This window comes from Culex pipiens, chromosome 2 (genome assembly GCF_016801865.2).
Source record: "Culex pipiens pallens isolate TS chromosome 2, TS_CPP_V2, whole genome shotgun sequence".
NCBI lineage: Eukaryota > Metazoa > Arthropoda > Insecta > Diptera > Culicidae > Culex > Culex pipiens.
Window position 1 is genome coordinate 118,560,310 of NC_068938.1, and position 18,275 is coordinate 118,578,584.

General features: G+C 44.5%; 1 protein-coding gene and 2 pseudogenes across 1 annotated transcript; all 3 read right to left on the minus strand.

The window, feature by feature from the left end:
• Positions 1–2,986: 2,986 nt before the first annotated feature.
• Positions 2,987–6,556, minus strand: LOC120419400 (protein SMG9). Its single transcript, XM_039582077.2, has 5 exons — positions 6,395–6,556; positions 4,069–4,558; positions 3,817–4,003; positions 3,528–3,760; positions 2,987–3,387 (listed from the first exon to the last, which is right to left on the minus strand). The coding sequence occupies exons 1-5, from the start codon at positions 6,428–6,430 to the stop codon at positions 3,107–3,109; spliced, it is 1,227 nt and encodes a 408-aa protein (XP_039438011.1). The 5' UTR covers positions 6,431–6,556; the 3' UTR covers positions 2,987–3,106.
• A 164-nt stretch (positions 6,557–6,720) lies between these two features.
• On the minus strand, positions 6,721–10,423 carry LOC120419412 (116 kDa U5 small nuclear ribonucleoprotein component-like; annotated as a pseudogene).
• LOC120419415 (uncharacterized) lies at positions 10,221–12,458 on the minus strand (annotated as a pseudogene).
• Between the last annotated feature and the right edge of the window lie 5,817 nt (positions 12,459–18,275).

Below are 18,275 nucleotides of genomic sequence, written 5' to 3' on the forward strand. Positions count from 1 at the left end.
ATTACCACTAAATAACCAAATTATTGGTCGCACTCCACTTTCTCCTCAAGCACCTTCTTTGGAACTTTAAATTGACCACACTTCCAGCGTAGGTAGGATCGACGTCGCTTAGACCCGAAAATCGATTTTATTTTTCCGAGACGCGGACGGCGATACCGACAGCCATTAGGTACTCAACTGGGGTCGCCATGCTGTTATTTAGAATAGTTGGAATTCTTACAGAAACATCGATAATTATAATTTCATTACTTTAAAGAATGTTTCTGAGCCGAAAACGAAAAAACGAAACTATTGGCACTACGCCCCCCGGGGCATGGCCTTCCTCTAACGTGGGATTTCTGCTCCAGCGCCTCTGACGAGACAGGAGAAACCGGGACCGACGTTTTTACTTCACCATCCGATAGAAGCTCAGTGGATAAGGCGGGAATCGAACCCGCGTCTCATAGCATCATCGGGATCGGCAGCCGAAGCCGCTACCCCTGCGCCACGAGACCCATGTTTCTGAGCCATAACTTGAAAGAATGCTCTGCCACGTGTTCACCGTCTGATATGTGGCGTCGTGGTTTTCACCTTGCCGTCATAGCATACTAAGGACAATGCGATGCTTTTGAAGGGCGAATCGTTGATTCTGGAGACACCGGATGTCGATCCAATGCGCACCTTGGGGACAGAATGGACAACCCGAATTTCTTCTGGAATGTGTTCATTGGACCATCCCCTACTCACCTGTCTTTATTCCGAGCGAATCCATGTTGTCCCTAGACCTGTAGGAACGGTTGAAGGAAAGCACAAAAATCCCATAGTAATTTCCATGTAAATTTCAAACTGCTGAGTACAGGCCAATTCTCAACAAAATGGGGTGATATTTGGCATGAGAGTCCCTATGGGTATCCTCCTCGGTTTGCCGTAATCTGAGAACTTTTTTGTTTGGTTGAAACACCCTAATATATATTGCATCGATGGCCCCTTGCTATTGTCCAAGTAGCCCAGTTGCCGAAAGTACTGTAAATTAAAGTGAGTGCGACATGTTGTTTGCATTTTTCGTTAGATTCGTTTCACTGTGCTTGTGTTATATCACGTGCGTGTCGCATCAAAGCAGCAGAGAAACGCTATGAACAATAATAAAAATATATATTTTTGGTCAACTCAATTCTGGTCTGAAACTATTGATTTTGTATCACAGTAAAATACAGGAACATGGAGTCCAAGTCGTTGCAGTCGGCAAGTTTGAAGGACCTGACGTAGGAATCAACTAAAGGAGAATGGGCAAATTTGTATGGGAGCTGGTCCAAGGAAGTACACGAACGGGACCAACTTTTTTCGAAAGATCTCGCCGAGACATGAAAAAAAGTCTTCTGGACCAACTCTGTAAACCCCGGGGTTCAAAAGTTACATGCTGGTGAAGTTTGAGCATTTTGGGTTAAAATGTACAAAAAATCGTATTTTTGCTATTTCTAAAATCATTCATAAAATCTCTGTTTCATTATGGATTTCGATTTTCTTGACTTCATTCGACGCGTATCAACAAAAACTATGAGTTCTGATATGTCTTAGCATGATTGAAACATGATTTCTCTTGTTTTTATCCGTTTGAACCGTTTGTGCAAGAGGCATCCCATAGAAACAAGTCGAAACTTCAAGGTTTTGAAACCGGATCCGACCCAGACTGCTTCAGTGAGTATGGAAGGCTTCAGTGCAATGTTGTAACAACTTAATGGGATGGTCTGAGTCATCCGAGATCTCCTTGGAGTTAAGACCGGTGAGTCTACCGCCGTAACAAGCAAGATGTCGGCGGTTTTTGACCACGGATCATACCCGCATGGCTTCAGTGAGTATGGTAGACTATTTTGCTAATGTGTTAGGATGTCCTGGGTCATCCAAGGACTTCCTGGAGTTTTGATCTGTGGAGCTACAGCCGTAACAAGCAAGAGGTCGACGGGTTTTGACCCAGGAACATACACGCATAGCTTCAGACAGTATGGTAGACTGCTTTGTTAATGTGCTGGGATGTCTTTGGTCATCCTAGGACTCCCTGGAGTTTAGATATTTGGGTCACTGTAACAAGAAAAAGGTCGATGATTTTTAACCGCGCATCATAACCGCAAAGATTCAGTGAGTATGGCAGACTGTATTGCTGTTATGTTGGGATGTTCTGGACCATTCCAGGGAGTCCTTGTAACAGCCGTAGACCTACAGATCATAACTCCAGGGAGTCCTTGGATGACCCAGGACATCCTAACACATTAGCAAAGTAGTCTACCACACTCACTGAAGCTATGCGGGTATGTTCCGTTGTCAAAGCCGGTCGACATTTTGCTTGTTACGGTAGTAGACCCACAGATCTTAACTCCAGGGATTCCTAGGAGAACCCAGGACACTCCACCACATCAGCATAGTAGTCTACCATACTCACTGAAGCCATGCGGGTATGATCCGTGGTCAAAAACCGCCGACATCTTGCTTGTTACGGCTGTAGACTCACCGGTCTTAACTCCAAGGAGTTCTCGGATGACTCAGACCATCCCATTAAGTTGTTACAACATTGCACTGAAGCCTTCCATACTCACTGAAGCAGTCTGGGTCGGATCCGGTTTCAAAACCTTGAAGTTTCGACTTGTTTCTATGCGATGCCTCTTGCACAAACGGTTCAAACGGATAAAAACAAGAGAAATCATGTTTCAATCATGCTAAGACATATCAGAACTCATAGTTTTTGCTGATACGCGTCGAATGAAGTCAAGAAAATCGAAATCCATAATGAAACAGAGATTTTATGAATGATTTTAGAAATAGCAAAAATACGATTTTTTGTTCATTTTAACCCAAAATGCTCAAACTTCAACAGCATGTAACTTTTGATCCCCGGGGTTTAGAGAGTTGGTCCAGAAGACTTTTTTTCATGTTTCGGCGAGATCTTTCGAAAAAAGTTGGTCCCGTTCGTGTACATCCTTGGACCAAATTTGCCCATTCTCCTTTGTTATCAGAGCCGCGTCGTTTTGGGGAGCTGAATTGGAAAAAGGTCATTTTACTCTATGGATTTCTTGTTTTTCTACTGCATTTTTATTCGGAATTGTTCAACATAATAAAGCGGCCCTTTTTAAAAGTCCTACGTATCAATAAAGCTAAGATAATTTTTCTCTTTCGATGCGCTCTCCGCCACATTGATGTGGTTGTGCAGGTTGTACTTTTCGCTCAAATTTTCATACTTTCGCAAAAAGTAATTGTTATGGTGCTCCTCCAGCACCGTTGTCACCAATTGTGACCACATTTTCTCGTTGAATCCTTCGTGCGCCTCGTTGGCCACATACTTTGGAGTCATAAAGATTCGCTGGCGTAGCTGTTCGACACTTGCCAACCGCTCAGCGTCCGTTGTTAGTAGAGAATCGTCTAAAAAGTGGGGTTTAGTTGTCTTTTAGAATATAATTTAAAGTAGATTTCTAGAGTCAATTTTCAAAACAACCTATGAGTCTTGGTTGTTTCATATGCAGATAGGATCTTTTGAAAAATTAATCTAGATTTATTCTTACCACTTAAATCGGGCAATGTCACCATGTTGAGTCTTTCACAGTCTTCTTCCGAACTGAAAATTTTCAATTTCGAGCCATTGAATAACTGCTTGTAGATATTTTCATATGCAGCAACTTCTTGGAAATTACTCTTCTTAGGTTCACATTTATTCTTTACAAACACCAGACGTGGACTCAGATGATGAGCGTTTTTCTGTTCCTTTTGTATCATCATCTCAGCACACAAGAGAAGCCTGTGTATTAACAAAAAAAATCGGTTTTTATGTTTAGCGATCAATGTTAAATTTACCTGATAAAATTTATATTGAAATCATCTTCCAACATCACTATCAACACGTGGCACGTATTGAGCAGCAGTAGTATTCTCCTCAAATCATCCATTTCTCCAATGATAAAGTCTTTTCTACCACGACTCGACATTACCGGAGCACTATCCAGCAATACAATGCGATCCGTGGTTATAAACATTCTAATTTCTGCGTTGTAAATACATCCTTAATAATTGTAATTCAGTTACAAACCAGTTCTATTAGGCACTTACCCTCATCCAGCTCTTTGGAGCCCTTTCGAGAGAAAATATCATTCGTCGGAAATACTCCACGACGCAGGGCCTGTTCGATGCTGTGCTTGCCACCCGTCGATGCCAGCAAATTCAAAACGGTAGACTTGCCTGAGTACTGCGTGCCAACTGCACCAATGACGAAAAAGTCACTGTTTGTGTCGTGCAAATAATTGAAAGCATAAATATTCAGCACGTTATTAACGCTCAATAGGTTAACGGATTCAGTAATGGTATTGACGACTGCCACAGGATGTGCAACATCCTGCGTGGTCCTACTTCTTGGGTTCTTGGAGTCATCGCCTGGCTGAGGCTGTTGAGCATTACCCGCTTTGGTGGCAATCGTAATCGTCGGTTCAGGCTTTTTTTCGCAGTCTTTTTCTTTGGCTTTCATCAAAATTCTGGGCGCCACACACTGATTACTTTTTGAAGCTGTCATTTTGCCGTCATCATTTTTATACAGCGGTGTTTTCTGAAAATTTCCGATATCGTGTTAATTACTAGTTGGAGTTATGTTGATTTTTGTCGTCCCTCCGCAAAAATATTCAGAGTCCCGAATTCAATTTAAATTTTTTTTTCGTGCGATGTACTTGCGATGTATTACAAAGTAGAACTAAAAATCAAGAGACAGTGGTAACTCTATGGTGTTACGCTCCATTCGCAATTCGCAATTTTCAGTGTAAGAACGGGCCTTGACCGATCTTATGCACCAGGTTCCCGACGAACACGCACTGCCCTTACACCTACATCTCACCCTTGCTCTGAGTCAGTACGAGCAACACGCTAGAACACGCTTTGAGTGTTCGTGCCAGGCATGCACACCTTCTTTTCCGGTTAGACGTCATGTTATAAGTATAGGAAAAGCGCGACAAAGGGGGTAGGGGGGGGGGGGGAGGGGGGGGTAAATTTTGGCTGATTTTAGCGTGACGTACTTTATGGATGAAGCCTTAGGCATTTTAACTAGGCCGGGGGTAGTACATTGTGTTGGGTTTGATGTAATTATAAGCGCCTAACCATTTATAGTGTGTCTTTTTCTTCTGTCGCGGTGTTTTGTTACATATTTTCGGTCCTAAGAATGTTATTTTTTCAAAAGACAATTGTAATATTAGTGTTAATCCTTTAATCATTCCATAAATTAAGTAAGGGCTCGAACCTCACTTGTTTGAAGAAAAGGGTGAAGATTTAAAACAACAGACAGTAAAAGAGAATATACTTTATAAATAATCAAGAATCAATAATAAGAGAATGATGATTGTATTTTAAAGAATAAAAATTAAAAGCTTGATGTAGTAGATGTAAAATTAGATAGTATAGAGATAAAAAACAAGGTTAGATTATATTAATGATAATTTATAGGGCAGATAAAGAATTATTCAAATAAATAAATAAATAAAGAAGAAAATCAAAACAAAAGATTCGGCAAATGATAAATAGACTTGATATTACTAATACATTAAGAAAAAGTATATTTAAGGGGAAAAAAAACTTAGTTTGTTACAGCAGGCAATTGGTAAAAAAGAGTGAAAAAGCATTGAGAGACAAAAAAAACAAAAGTTAGTAAAATCAAAATCAAATGATGGATATTAAATAGAAGAATCAGTGAAGAAGTAAGAATCAGTAGAGCAAAATAAAAATAGGAAATAGCTGGTATCTGAGAATGAAAAGAAGAGAAACCCCGTTCTGCGATGTTTCGAGTACACCCACAGGAGTTGACTCAACATACTTGGAATCAAAACAATACCGTCTACAATCACAAATTTCTTCTCTTTCCCACGTGGACCACGCCACGCCAATGTGGAGGTAAGGAAATAGGACACTTGCAAGGAACCAGAGCTGTTCTGATCAAGATAATTCGGATGGTCTAACAGAACTACGGATGTAGTTAGTTGCGCTCCTTCCACGATGTTCCTTACCTGGACGTCAATTGAAGAGCACGCAACAAGATCATCATTGGATGCTCTTCGGTATCAATCCTGGCCTGCAACTCTGTGGTGTTACGCTCCATACATGTTTTTTTAAATTTGTATGGAAGTTTTGTTATGAGGGGGAAAGTGGTCTAAAAACTAGTCTAAAAATCTTTTTTAGCGTTACGTAACAAAAGAACGCTCCCTAAAGAAAATGCCGTAACCGTAACGTAACAGTTCACCCAACAGTTTTATTTTGGTCACCCTAATGAAGTCACGTCAGCGGTCGGCGCGTTCTAAAGTGTCACCCCCTTGGGATTTGCTAGAAAACTGCATTTGCGGTTTTTTGACTCTTTGGATTTAATAACTCATTATCATCAATTTATAATAGCTAATTTACATACCTTATTATTGCCCGATTTTTTATTTCTTCGCTCCATCTCAGATAAAAGCTTCAAAATCAAATCAGATAACAGATTATTTCCCTCAAATTATGAAAAAAATACGAATGAAATTGAAAACGAGTTTGTTTACGTTCTACACGTTTGGAAACACCTCATCAAATAATACGATATGTTTTTTGACAAGTGCAAAGAGCACACTGGGTAAACAGCATTACACTTTTTTCAGTTCACTTTTACACACTTGTATGGGATTTTTCAGTTCAAGTATGATTACACGAAAGTGTGTAATGTTGATTATCAGTGCAACCAAAAATGACTACACGCTTACCAGGGGAACTCAAATTTGAGTGGATCCAATCAAAACGGCGCAAACCGTAGCCATACAAATTTGACATCGAGTACCCGAACTTAATTTTAACATGGTGAAGCCGATCTCAAATTTGACATGGGCTGGGTACCGGAAAAATCCTCCAGGAAAGCAGAAAAATGGTTCCGGGGGACGGATATCGGTTCGGAATGATAGTGAAAAGGAAATTGTCGTTTTGGGCTTGTTTTTTGTTAATTTTATTTGAATTTTAATGGTGTTATAATATAACATAATTCCATAATTTTCAGCATAAGGAGCAACGGATCCTCCTCCAAACCTTCGTGCTACTGCTCGTATCGGAAGATTGCCACCCGGGACATCTTGTTTAGCGGAATTCAACGGAATTGACTACGGGTGGACGAGGACTAGCAAGTGACACTTGTCGACATCGTTTGAGAGTTCGGTGACAAGGTTGCGCGGGCTATCGGTTCGGACGATTAGAATAACGATTACGTTCCAGCGGCCGGATGACGATGCTCTTGTCGACCGGATCACCGGGGACGATCGGCCAGCTGTCAAAGACAGACAGGCAGAAGGCTTGGCCTTGGGTGTGCGTTCGGAGGTCGGCGTGCGTTCGATGGCGGGGAACCGGAGACGGGTGCATCCTGGGTGATGTGGCCACGTTGCCGGGCAAGAACAGTGTTCACGGAGGAAATGCAATCGGCGGGGGCTTGCACTTGGACGAAGAAATACGATTCCATGAGGCGGGGTGTGGCCATGGGGAAGGCGGAGTAGGCGACTCGACGGGCGGTTGGGATGATTTGGCGACCTCGGCGGTGAAACGTTTCATGGGCGATGGATTGGTCGATAATTTTGAACTTGACGTTCCGAATGGGTTCTTCGCAGAGCGGTCCATCGCGCGAGCCCAACTGGAAGCCTTGCACGATGGAGTCTTTGACGTGACATTGGTTGACCTTCTCCTGGATGCGCCGCTTCAGTTTGTCTTCGACGGCGCTGACGAGCGAGGCCTTGATGTGCTCCTCGGTGATGGTTCCGGTGCCCTGGGCCGACGGGTTCTACGGGGAGAAGTTATTAACGCCTGAGAAAGAAGTTTCTTCAAGTTTTACTCACATATCCGGTGTTGTAACCGCCGGCTGTGGGCATTCCCTGCGGCATGTACGGTGGATAGCTGGTTCCAGCTCCGGACGGTTGGCCGTAGCCAACGTATCCTCCTCCGGCGGCCGCCGGGTACGGTGGGAACTGTTGCTGCTGCTGCTGCGGATACGGACAGTACGGACTCTGGGTGCTCGTAGGCGGTTGAGGCATGAAAGATTCTGCAAAGAAGCCTTGGTCAAGATAACAATTCCCAAATTCCAAAGAGATCCCCGCACTTACGTGTGGGATACGGTGTCTGCTGCTGCTGCTGCAGCGGCATCACTTCCGTCTTGGCCGCATTCTTGGGCTTGGAGTAAACCGGCGGGTAATCCCCGAAGGTGACGATCATCACCTGTATGAGCCCGAGCAGGTCCGAATGCGCCGGGTTCCAGTCGTGCAAGTACGGTAGATAGATCTTCCCGTTGTGGTCCACGTACATGGACACCTTGATGTGCATGTCGGACGTCGGCTGGACGTAACAAAGGGGCGCGTACCTGGGATGCGTGTCCAGCAGCCAGATCGCCACCGGAATGTGGTACGTGTTGCCCTTGTACCGCACCGGAATGGTTCCCTTCAGGTTGAGCAGCTGCTTCACCGTGCCATGGTTGAATGCTGCGAGAAGATACTAATTAATAAAACGAAGTTGACTTTATAGCTGTCGGCCACCATTGCTAGTACCAACCACTAGTGTCTTCCTTTTTATCTACAAGGACTTCGCCGCCCTGGGCTCCTAAGTGTATGAATGTATGGCACGGAGCGACGGCGCCGAATACCCATATTTACACAAAGAATTTTAGAGCGCCCGCCGCGGGATTCGAACCGGCAACCTCTGGATTGTGAGTCCAGTGCGCGGTCCGATTGATCCACACGGGCGGGACTAGATACTAATCAATAACTTCCCCCAAACGAACCCCCCGGAACCACTCACCGTACTCCTCAACCCGATAGGCCAACGCTTTGTACTGTTTGAGGCAGTCGACGGACAGCTTTTCGTCGACGAGGATGTGTGTGCTGGTGTTGTACGGGCCGAAGGCCAAAATCGCTGGTGATGCGAGCAAATCCCAGTCGTAGTTGACTCGGAAAAACACGTCTCGTCCTCGGCCAGGGTCTTCGCCAGCGGTTCTGCAATCAGGTACGCCTCGGCGAACCACTTGAGCGAACTCGTCTCGACGACACGGCCACTTTGATGTCAATCTCGGAATACATCTTGCGCAGGTGCATCACGCAGTCCAGGTAGAGTTCACCGGTGCCGAGATCACGTGCTCGCCGGATTCATGCAATCGAGTAAAGGGTAGGATTTGTTGACCTTGCGCAGGCCGTCCATTATTTTCGGGTGTTCCGACGGGTTGACCGGTTCGATGGCGATCTTGATGATGGACTGGGTGTTTAACTTGAGCGGCCGGTAGATAAACACGTCCTCGTTCATGTTGACATCGGTGATAGTAGAGTGATTCGAAGCGGCGATGATAATTTAATGCCCGGCCTGGACGCGGTTCAACTCGACCTTATAACGCGCCTCGTAGATCAACAACAGCCCGACCTACAGCGTATAGGAATCTTCCTCGTCCACGAACGAGTAGTTCTCACCAAGCACTCGAACCTCCTGCCCGGCGTGCAACGTCCCGCTCATAATCCGCGCCAACACCTGGAAAAACGTACAATCTTCGAGCTGTGCACCATCAACTGCGCGTTCTGGTCACAGCTCAGCATGTCCTGGCAGATTCCGTGTAAATTTGGCCAATCTTGCGTGTTCAACGCACATGTCCACAAACCCATAAAAATCACCAATGAACCGAATATAAATCAACCTCAGCAGCGGCCTCGTTGATGTCCGGGCGCGAAAGCTTAGAAGACTTGATTTTTCGCAGGCCAACATGCTTGACCGAGTCCTACTCACGGACCACGTGCGATGCGATCAGCGTAGCTTGCCTCCGATCACTGCTTGCACCTAGAATCAAGAAAAAAACATTAAAATGACCTAACAAATCATTGTTTCACCTACCGGAAGTTATCTGGTCATCGTGTCCATTGTGGCCAGCAGCAAGAGTTTGGTAACACGGTACCAATTCTGTTCCGGCATGTAGGCGGAGTGGCCGAAAGACAGCCCACGTGGATCCTGCTCAGAATGTGCAGATGCCTTCCACCCGGTAAAGTCCGGCGTCGGAACAATCACCTCCACGTCAATGCGTCTCTGTTTGTGCAGTGCCTGGTCCTGATCGTCACACCGATTGCTGGCACTGTGCACGCTGTCCTTTTACTGAAACCCAACCGTCCTGTAGAGCACTTGGTTAATAGTTTGGTTGGCGTTCAAAAACGCTTCGCTCCGAGTCGATCTCGCACCCGCGTCGCCGCCGGCAAACCACGCTAATCTAGAATCCAAAGACAACGCATTCCTGGGGAGCGCGGTTCCGGGTTGGAACTCCACCAGATTGGTCCGAACAACTCGACGAAAGGTTTGCCGGCAGGAACCGGTCGTAGCAGCACCATCTTCATGCGGCCGGATTCGAAGGCCGTGTGCGCGTTCGGATCGCACATGTGGATGTTGGCGGGGATGGCCGGAAAGATCCAGGAAATGATTCGCTTGGAACACCTAGAAGTAACCGTAAGAAATCAGCTTCGCCTTCAAGTAGCCGTTCAACTCTCCGATCGGGTTGCGACGAGCTTCCGTGTTGTGCAGAATTCTGAACAGCTCACGTCGGTCCAGGTTGCTGTAATCCAACTCGAACTCGAACCGCTTCTGCTCGGCCAAATTGTCATCGAACAGGAAAAGATCGTAGAAAAACTGACGTGGAGTGCTCAGCAGATTAAAGTTGGAGAAATTGCGCAGCTTCGGGGCTACCGGACATTCGAATTGATGCCACAGATTCCAGCTCTTCTGCCGACACTCCTCGCCGCAGTACATGAAGAAGACGCAGCCCGGGCAAGGAATCAAGCTGTTGCTGAACTTGACTCCGCAGTTTTCGTAGCACAGCTTGAAGTCAATCACCGTCAGCAGCGGTTCCGCACATAATCACGTCCCCGGATTAAAGTCCTATTCGGCGACCAGGATTCGCCGGTGATCAAACCTTATTCTTTTGGCCAGGAGGGCTTGATGTCCACATTAATAACCATCCGCGGACTTGGAACCTTCGAACGGCCAGCGGCAATCTGCTGCTCGCCCTGCTCGAAGTAAACCGCCGACCTTCAAATTCAAAAAACATACATCAAAACATAACCTCAATCAAACCACACACGCCTCCCGCCCTACCGATTCCCGTATCCCGTGGCCAGCTGGTCCGTCTCCTTCTCCGTGAAGCAGATGCTCCGGTTGTACCACACCAAAGCTTCCCCATACTTCCCGTCCAGATAGAGCCGGTTTCCGGTGTTGCGAAAGCGGGCCGCGTCGGCGTCACACTTGCCTTGATGCGGAACCAGCAGCAGATCCGAAGTCCTGGAACAGCATAAAGTCGGCCCGGATGGCCCCACGCTCGAGGGGTCGCCAGGGGCGGCGGAAGCAAATTCGGATTCATGGTTCGGGCAAGATTACTCCCTTTCAATCACAATCCGGCTCGATTACGAACTGATTGGCAGCCGCGAACCTTCCGTCCCAACCTTTAAGGTTTCTTAATATTCTTCCGGAGCGGGGTTTCGAGCAACTGTTACGCATCGCGACTGTCCCATCCGTGGAATTACGGCAGATTCGTGGTCGAGTCAAGCAGTAGCAAAGTTTGTCCATCGTTCAGCACCTTTTCCGGCTGCGCCATGTTGCGAAGACCATAATCGAGAATTTGCTGGGCGGCAGATTGCACCTGACCGGAATAGTCATCCGGGACGTGAACTAGCGGTCCATGATCGTTCCAAGGGCGGCCAGCCATACCGTGAACAGGACCTCGATCGGTTCCAAGCTTGACCGCGGCCGGGATTATCGAGAGAGCAAGTAGTCGCCCAGATTGTTGCCGAACTTTTGTGACGAGGGAGCAGCTACAGCGTTACGAAGCTGGTGTGGAGTTGTCGTGCAGGAGAACACGCTGAATCTGCGGCCTGAACCTTCCTGTTAGCCGCCACCGGCGATGCCGTCAGCGGTCGCTTTCAACTGCTCCGGCGGTCCTTCCACAGGCGGACATTTCGATGGGTGGTGGTTCCGGCGGGACGGTCGTCTTCCAGGAGGGTCATCGATGAGTATAAAGAGCTGAATATCGAAAGATTAAAATACAAAAAGATGGTAAAGCACAACTGCGAAAAATTCCGGAAGTATTTGTTGATTTTACTCTTGGATGGCAACGCCCTGTAGAAACAACTTTTGCTGCTTCTTGGCTTCCGGTTTCTCTAGAGTGTTAATCAACTCGGTGCGCCATGAATGATGCTGTAAAACATACAAATAAGTGATATTTTTGATAAAAAAAATTAATTTGGCAAACTTACCAGAACACCCGCTTTGAAAACGCTAAGTCCCTAGAACTGTCACTTTTTAAATTTCAGCAAAGTCACCAAGCAAAATGAAGTTCGGTTCAGTGATCTCAAATTTGCGAAATAAAATCAAAACAAACCCATCTTAAAATTGACATCGCTGAACCGAACTTCATTTTGCTTGAACGAACTTAAAAATTGAGTTCCCCCAGTAAGCGTGTACTCACTAGACTGAAAGGATTCATAGAGATCTCCACGGATTCTCTCACGCACACCATGATCCTGTGTTAGTATTCGTATTCAAAGTATTGTTTTGGTTTTGATCGATTGTGATTGGTTGAATTCCAAGCAGCTGATTTTGTTTATACTATTTTTACACATACATAGGCAAATCGAGTAGATCAATCGCCTGTAAAAACCAGCTGTTTACTAGAGATCCTAAATAGGGAGACTGGTCGAAGTGAATTTGACGTACCCAAACAGACACGAGTTTGACGTATCCAAACGAGCATTTGCCTTTACGCCCAGCAAAACTTATCAGTGTTGCCAAGCGCAAAACATACGTTGCCAGATCGATTTAGCAAACTTAGACCAGTCTCCCTATTTAGGGTCTCTACTGTTTACCACGTGCTCGTGGTATAACAAAGGACACAGCTGATTTTGACAGACGAATCATTCTACTCGATTTGCCTATGTATGTGTGTAATCTTGTTACAAACTAACACACTCTCGAGCGTGGATATCTCTATCGAGAAATTAAAAGTGAGAGTGTGTGCGTGCAACATGGAGTTAAACTTTTCAAAGTGTCATGGTAACCTTCACAGCAACTTCATAGAAAGTTTAACTCCATGTTGCACACACTCTCACTTTTAATTTCTCGATACACTCAACCCCCGGTGGTTGGTCACTTTTTCGTTTGACACTTTTTTAGTTTGTACCCCGTTGGTTGGTCAAAGTCAAACTAAAAAGTGACGAACTGTCACTTTTTACACGGCGCTCATGCACACTATCAAAACAAACGTTTGATAGTGTGTGTGATCTTCGTGTAAATAGGGTGTCAAACTAAAACGTGACCCCGTTCGTTTGACAACAGTTGGTGTCAAACCATCGGGGTTTGAGTGTACAGGGCCCCGGCGATGGCCTGATATAAAATCTATCGAGAAATTAAAAGTGAGAGTGTGTGCGTGCAACATGGAGTTAAACTTTTCAAAGTGCTATGGGAACCTTCACAGCAACTGCACAGAAAGTTTAACTCCATGTTGCACACACTCTCACTTTTAATTTCTCGATAACCATTGTGCAATAACATTAAGTCTTACAAAACAGACAAAATTTCGTTAAATTCTAGACCAGAATTTGTTTTATTATTATTTTTCAATTCAACCTCTTTTATCGAGATTCTGATCAAGAATGCACATCAAATCATCGTACCTTTAGTGTATCTTTAATTTTCACATCTCTTCGCTGTAGATTCGTGTTTAAATTTTGAAATTTAGCATAAATTAAAATAAGTTGCAAAATTCCCAACATCAGCCATGTGCAACAATTTCCACATCACCCATGCGGGAAACCGATAATGGGGTAATTCATGCGTTCCAAACTGTCAAAATTCCAAAACGTCATAGAGTTCCCAAGTAACCAAACAGCACTAAAACAAGTCAGTGTTTAGCACTACAAGCGCTTTACCAGCTGCGGATTATTGCTAACAAGTTTAGACATCTGCACTAAAAGCGCTTTTACAGCTGATTTGCGATCGGTTTTGGACTTTATATTTCTGATTTCCAGCTAGCCTCTACTGTTGTTGATCCAACCCTGCACAAAACGTCAAAAAAATTGAGAGAAGCAAAAATGTGGCTCTCTCGGCTCTCTCTATTTCCCCTCCCCATCTTCTGATCTATTTTTGGTTTGTTTACTACCACGTTACCGACTCAGCTGTCCGTGTGGGGAAGAGCCGATTTTTTTTTTGCGTGAAAGGTAGATGTTGGAGATGCGATGCCTTGATGCTTGAGTTTGCCGCCGATGTGTTGAATTTTCTGCGCCTATATCCATTAGCCCAATTTGGAGTCGGCTTACCGCAGCTGTTTTTAAACCTACCAATGCTTGTACTTTGCATGATACCTAAAATAACTCTGTGGAATATGCTCCGTCAGACTCTGCTTGGGCAGGTTCCTCCATTATGACCAGTACCCCAGTACCCACGGCGAATTCTGAAGATTCTTTAGGCATCGAAGAGGCCCGAAAAATGTCAACCTAAAGGCCAACCTACATTTTTCAAAAGAAGCGATTCTCTTTCATAATAATCGCAACATCAGTCCTCATTTTGTTTATTCAGCTCTTAAGGCTAGTACGCTGATCGGAAGGAAAGGGGTCAAGAAATGGCTTTACGAACAGCAGAACAAAGGAGAGGGAGTGATTTCTTGGGACTTTTCTTCACCCTCTCTGGCTTGCTTTTGCTGCCGCTGCTGCCCATTTGATTTTTTTCTTGACCGATTTCTTCCGAAGTGCGTATACCGCTTTACGAAAAATTTCGATAAGGACTGAAAAATCGACAGCACCTGCTAAAGCATGAAATCACGGTGAATCTCAGCCACCAACTGACAGTGGAAATTTTCTCCGCAGGTTTGTGATGGTTGTACTCTAGGTTGTACTAGTTGAAGGGATGAGCGAGTAAGAAATGTGTTTATTTTCGTTTGCTTCATTCTCTCTCTTTCACACCTCTACTGTGTTGCCAGTTAATGGGAAAAAAATCCAGCAGTGTTGCTAGGAGCAGCATTAATTCAGCTGCATTTCAGCAAAGCCTAAAGCAATTGTTTTAGAGCTGATTTGTTTTGATCTTAGCTGTTTTATGACTAACTAGGTGATGAATGCTGATGAACAGCTAATTTATGATTTATATTAATGCTGGATGGTTACTTGGGTTATCTAAGCCCGCTCTCACGCACACTAGCACGCCATTTGTTTTGCTGGACGGTACAAAATTTAACCTCACTTTTTTTCGTGTACGTACACGCAATACATGCGCACGTAGATAACTCTATTGCCAATCTTCGGTTCGCTGCTTTTGTTCGTGTTTGAAGTTTCGGGCCGAGACTCTGGATTCATATACACGCAAAATCCAGATAACACAGATCTGTGTAAAATTTGACACAGATTGTCCAAAAGGGAGCGTTCTTTTATTACGTAACGCAGTAGGGGGGAGGGGGTGTCGGAGGCCGTGTTACGCTCCATACAATTTTTTTAAAATTTGTATGGAAATTTTTTTACGAGAGGGGGGGAGGGGGTCTAAAAGTCCGATTTTTCGCGTTACGTAATAAAAGAACGCTCCCAAACCTGGAATACACAGAATTAGAGACCCTAAATAGGGAGACTGGTCTAAGTTTGCTAAATCGATCTGGCAACGTATGTTTTGCGCTTGGCAACACTGATAAGTTTTGCTGGGCGTAAAGGCAAATGCTCGTTTGGATACGTCAAACTCGTACGTCAAATTCACTTCGACCAGTCTCCCTATTTAGGATCTCTACACAGAATCTGTGTAAAAGCCTTGTACACAGAACTGTGTACAGCCGTTGTCTGTCAAATCTGTGTAATTTTGAAACAGCAATCTGTGTAAAATTTTACACAGAATCTGGGTAAAATAATTACATTTAATTATTTTTTTGAAATGGGAATTTATTTAAAAAATATTTTTTACGATGCAAAGGAAAAAGAAACATTGTTGCCACCGGAGGAAGTAAAGTCAGCGTCTTTTAGCGAACAGTTTGTTTATTTGTCACTGTTGCTTTTAAGCTATAAGACCATCTCCACCGGGCGCGCGCAGTAAGGATTTGGAAGCGCTCCACCATCACTCTTCCCCACACCGGTCGCTCATAAACGCGCTCATAAAATAGCAGCTTGACCCTGGGTGAACAGCGGGTGACCAAATTTAGTCGCCCGCTAGTAGCGCGCACAAATATTTGACATCTGCTTGAAGTGAAAGAAGAATCAAGATTTTTTTTTTGAATTGACTTTTTATGGTTCCATGGAACTGGACATTGATGATGGACATTTTCATTGTACTGGCCACAACCCGGATTGGCCCAGGTTCCCCGGGGGATGTTCCGTTGAAAGGATATTGGCGGTACCTATGAATATGGGCAATATTGGTGTTAAATTTCACGATTTTCGAAATCACATATGGAAATCACGAAAATGGACATTGTGAGTGGACTGGCCACAATCCGAATTGGTCCGGGTTCCCCCGGGGATGTTCCGTTGAGCGGACATTGGCGGCACCGTATGAATATGGGCAATATTGGTGTCAAACTTCACGATTTTCAAAATCACATGTGAAAATTACGAAAATTGAGATTTTCAACGAACTGGCCACAACCCGAATGGTTCCGGGTTCCCTGGAGGATGTTCCGTTGGAGGGACATTGGCGGCTCCGTATGAATATGGGCAATATTGGTGTTAAATTTCACGATTTTCAAAATCACATATGGAAATCACGAAAATGGACATTGTGAGTGGACTGGCCACAATTTGAATTGGTCCGAGTTCCCCCGGGGATGTTCCGTTGAGCGGACCTTGGCTGTATTGTATGAATATGGGCAATATTGGTGTCAAACTTCACGATTTTCAAAATCACATGTGAAAATTACGGAAAAGGACATATTTAACGAACTGGCCACAATCCAAATTGGTCCGGGTTCCCCCGGGGATGTTCCGTTGAGCGGACATTGGTGGCACCGTATGAATATGGGCAATATTGGTGTCAAACTTCACGATTTTCAAAATCACATGTGAAAATTACGAAAATTGACATTTTCAACGAACTGGCCACAACCCGGATGGTTCCGGTTTCCCTGGGGGATGTTCCGTTGGAGGGACATTGGCGGCACCGATGAATATGGGCAATATTGGTGTTAAATTTCACGATTTTCAAAATCACATATGAAAATTACGAAAATGAAATGTTCTAGTGGACTGGCCACGATCCGAATTGGTCCGGATTCTCGCGGGGATGTTCCGTTGAGCGGACATTGGCGGCACCGTATGAATATGAGCAATATTGGTGTCAAACTTCACAATTTTCAAAATCACATGTGAAAATTACGAAAATTTACATTTTGAGTGGACTGGCCACAATCCGAATTGGTCTGGGTTCCCCCGGTGATGTTTCGTTGAGCGGCCATTGGCGGCATCGTATAAATATGGGAAATATTTGTGTCAAATTTCACGATTTTCAAAATCACATGTAAAAATTACGAAAATGGACATTTTCAACGAACTGGCCACAACCCGGATGGTTCCGGATTCCCTGGGGGACGTTCCGTTGGAAGGACATTGGCGACACCGATGAATATGTGCAATATTGGTATCAAAATTCACGATTTTCAATATCACATATGAAAATTCTGTAAATTTACATTTTAAACAGACTGGCCACAACCCGGATGGTTCCGGATTCCCCTGACGATGTTCCGTTGAAGGGACATTGAAGGAATTTATTTTTTGAAATAATTTAAATTTTGGATTGTGGATCTTTTCAACTTCAATATTTGTTATTTATTTATTTGTTCCGATAAGGTCCCTTCAACGAAACAACGAATAAACTTTATATGTTCATTTTCGTAATTTCGATAGGTGATTTTGAAAACCGTGAAGTTTGACACCATTATATATAACTTCCCCCCGGGAACTCGGAACTACCTGGGTTGTGGCCAGTTCACTCAAAGAGTTCATTTTCGTAATTTTCACATGTGATATTGAAAATTGTAAAGTTTGACAGCAATATTACCCATATTCATACGGTGCGGCCAATAACCTTCCAACGGAACATTCCTCGGGGAACCCAGAACCATCCGGGTTGTGGCCAGTTGGTTGAAAATGTCCATTTTCGTAATTTTCACATGTGATTTTGAAAATCGTGAAGTTTGACACCAATATTGCCCCATATTATACGGTGCCGCCAATGTCCCCTCAACGGAACATCCGATTCGGGTTGTGGCCAGTCCGTTTAAAATTTTCATTTTCGTAATTTTTATATGTGAT

Bases quoted from the DNA above. Each gene is read 5' to 3' on its own strand.
- LOC120419400 (XM_039582077.2), bottom strand. From the start codon at position 6,430: ATGGAGCGAAGAAATAAAAAATCGGGCAATAATAAG. The intron at 4,559-6,394 runs GTATGTAAATTA...GGAAATTTTCAG, and splicing joins AAAAATCGGGCAATAATAAG to AAAACACCGCTGTATAAAAA. The intron at 3,761-3,816 runs GTAAATTTAACA...GTTAATACACAG, and splicing joins TTCAATATAAATTTTATCAG to GCTTCTCTTGTGTGCTGAGA.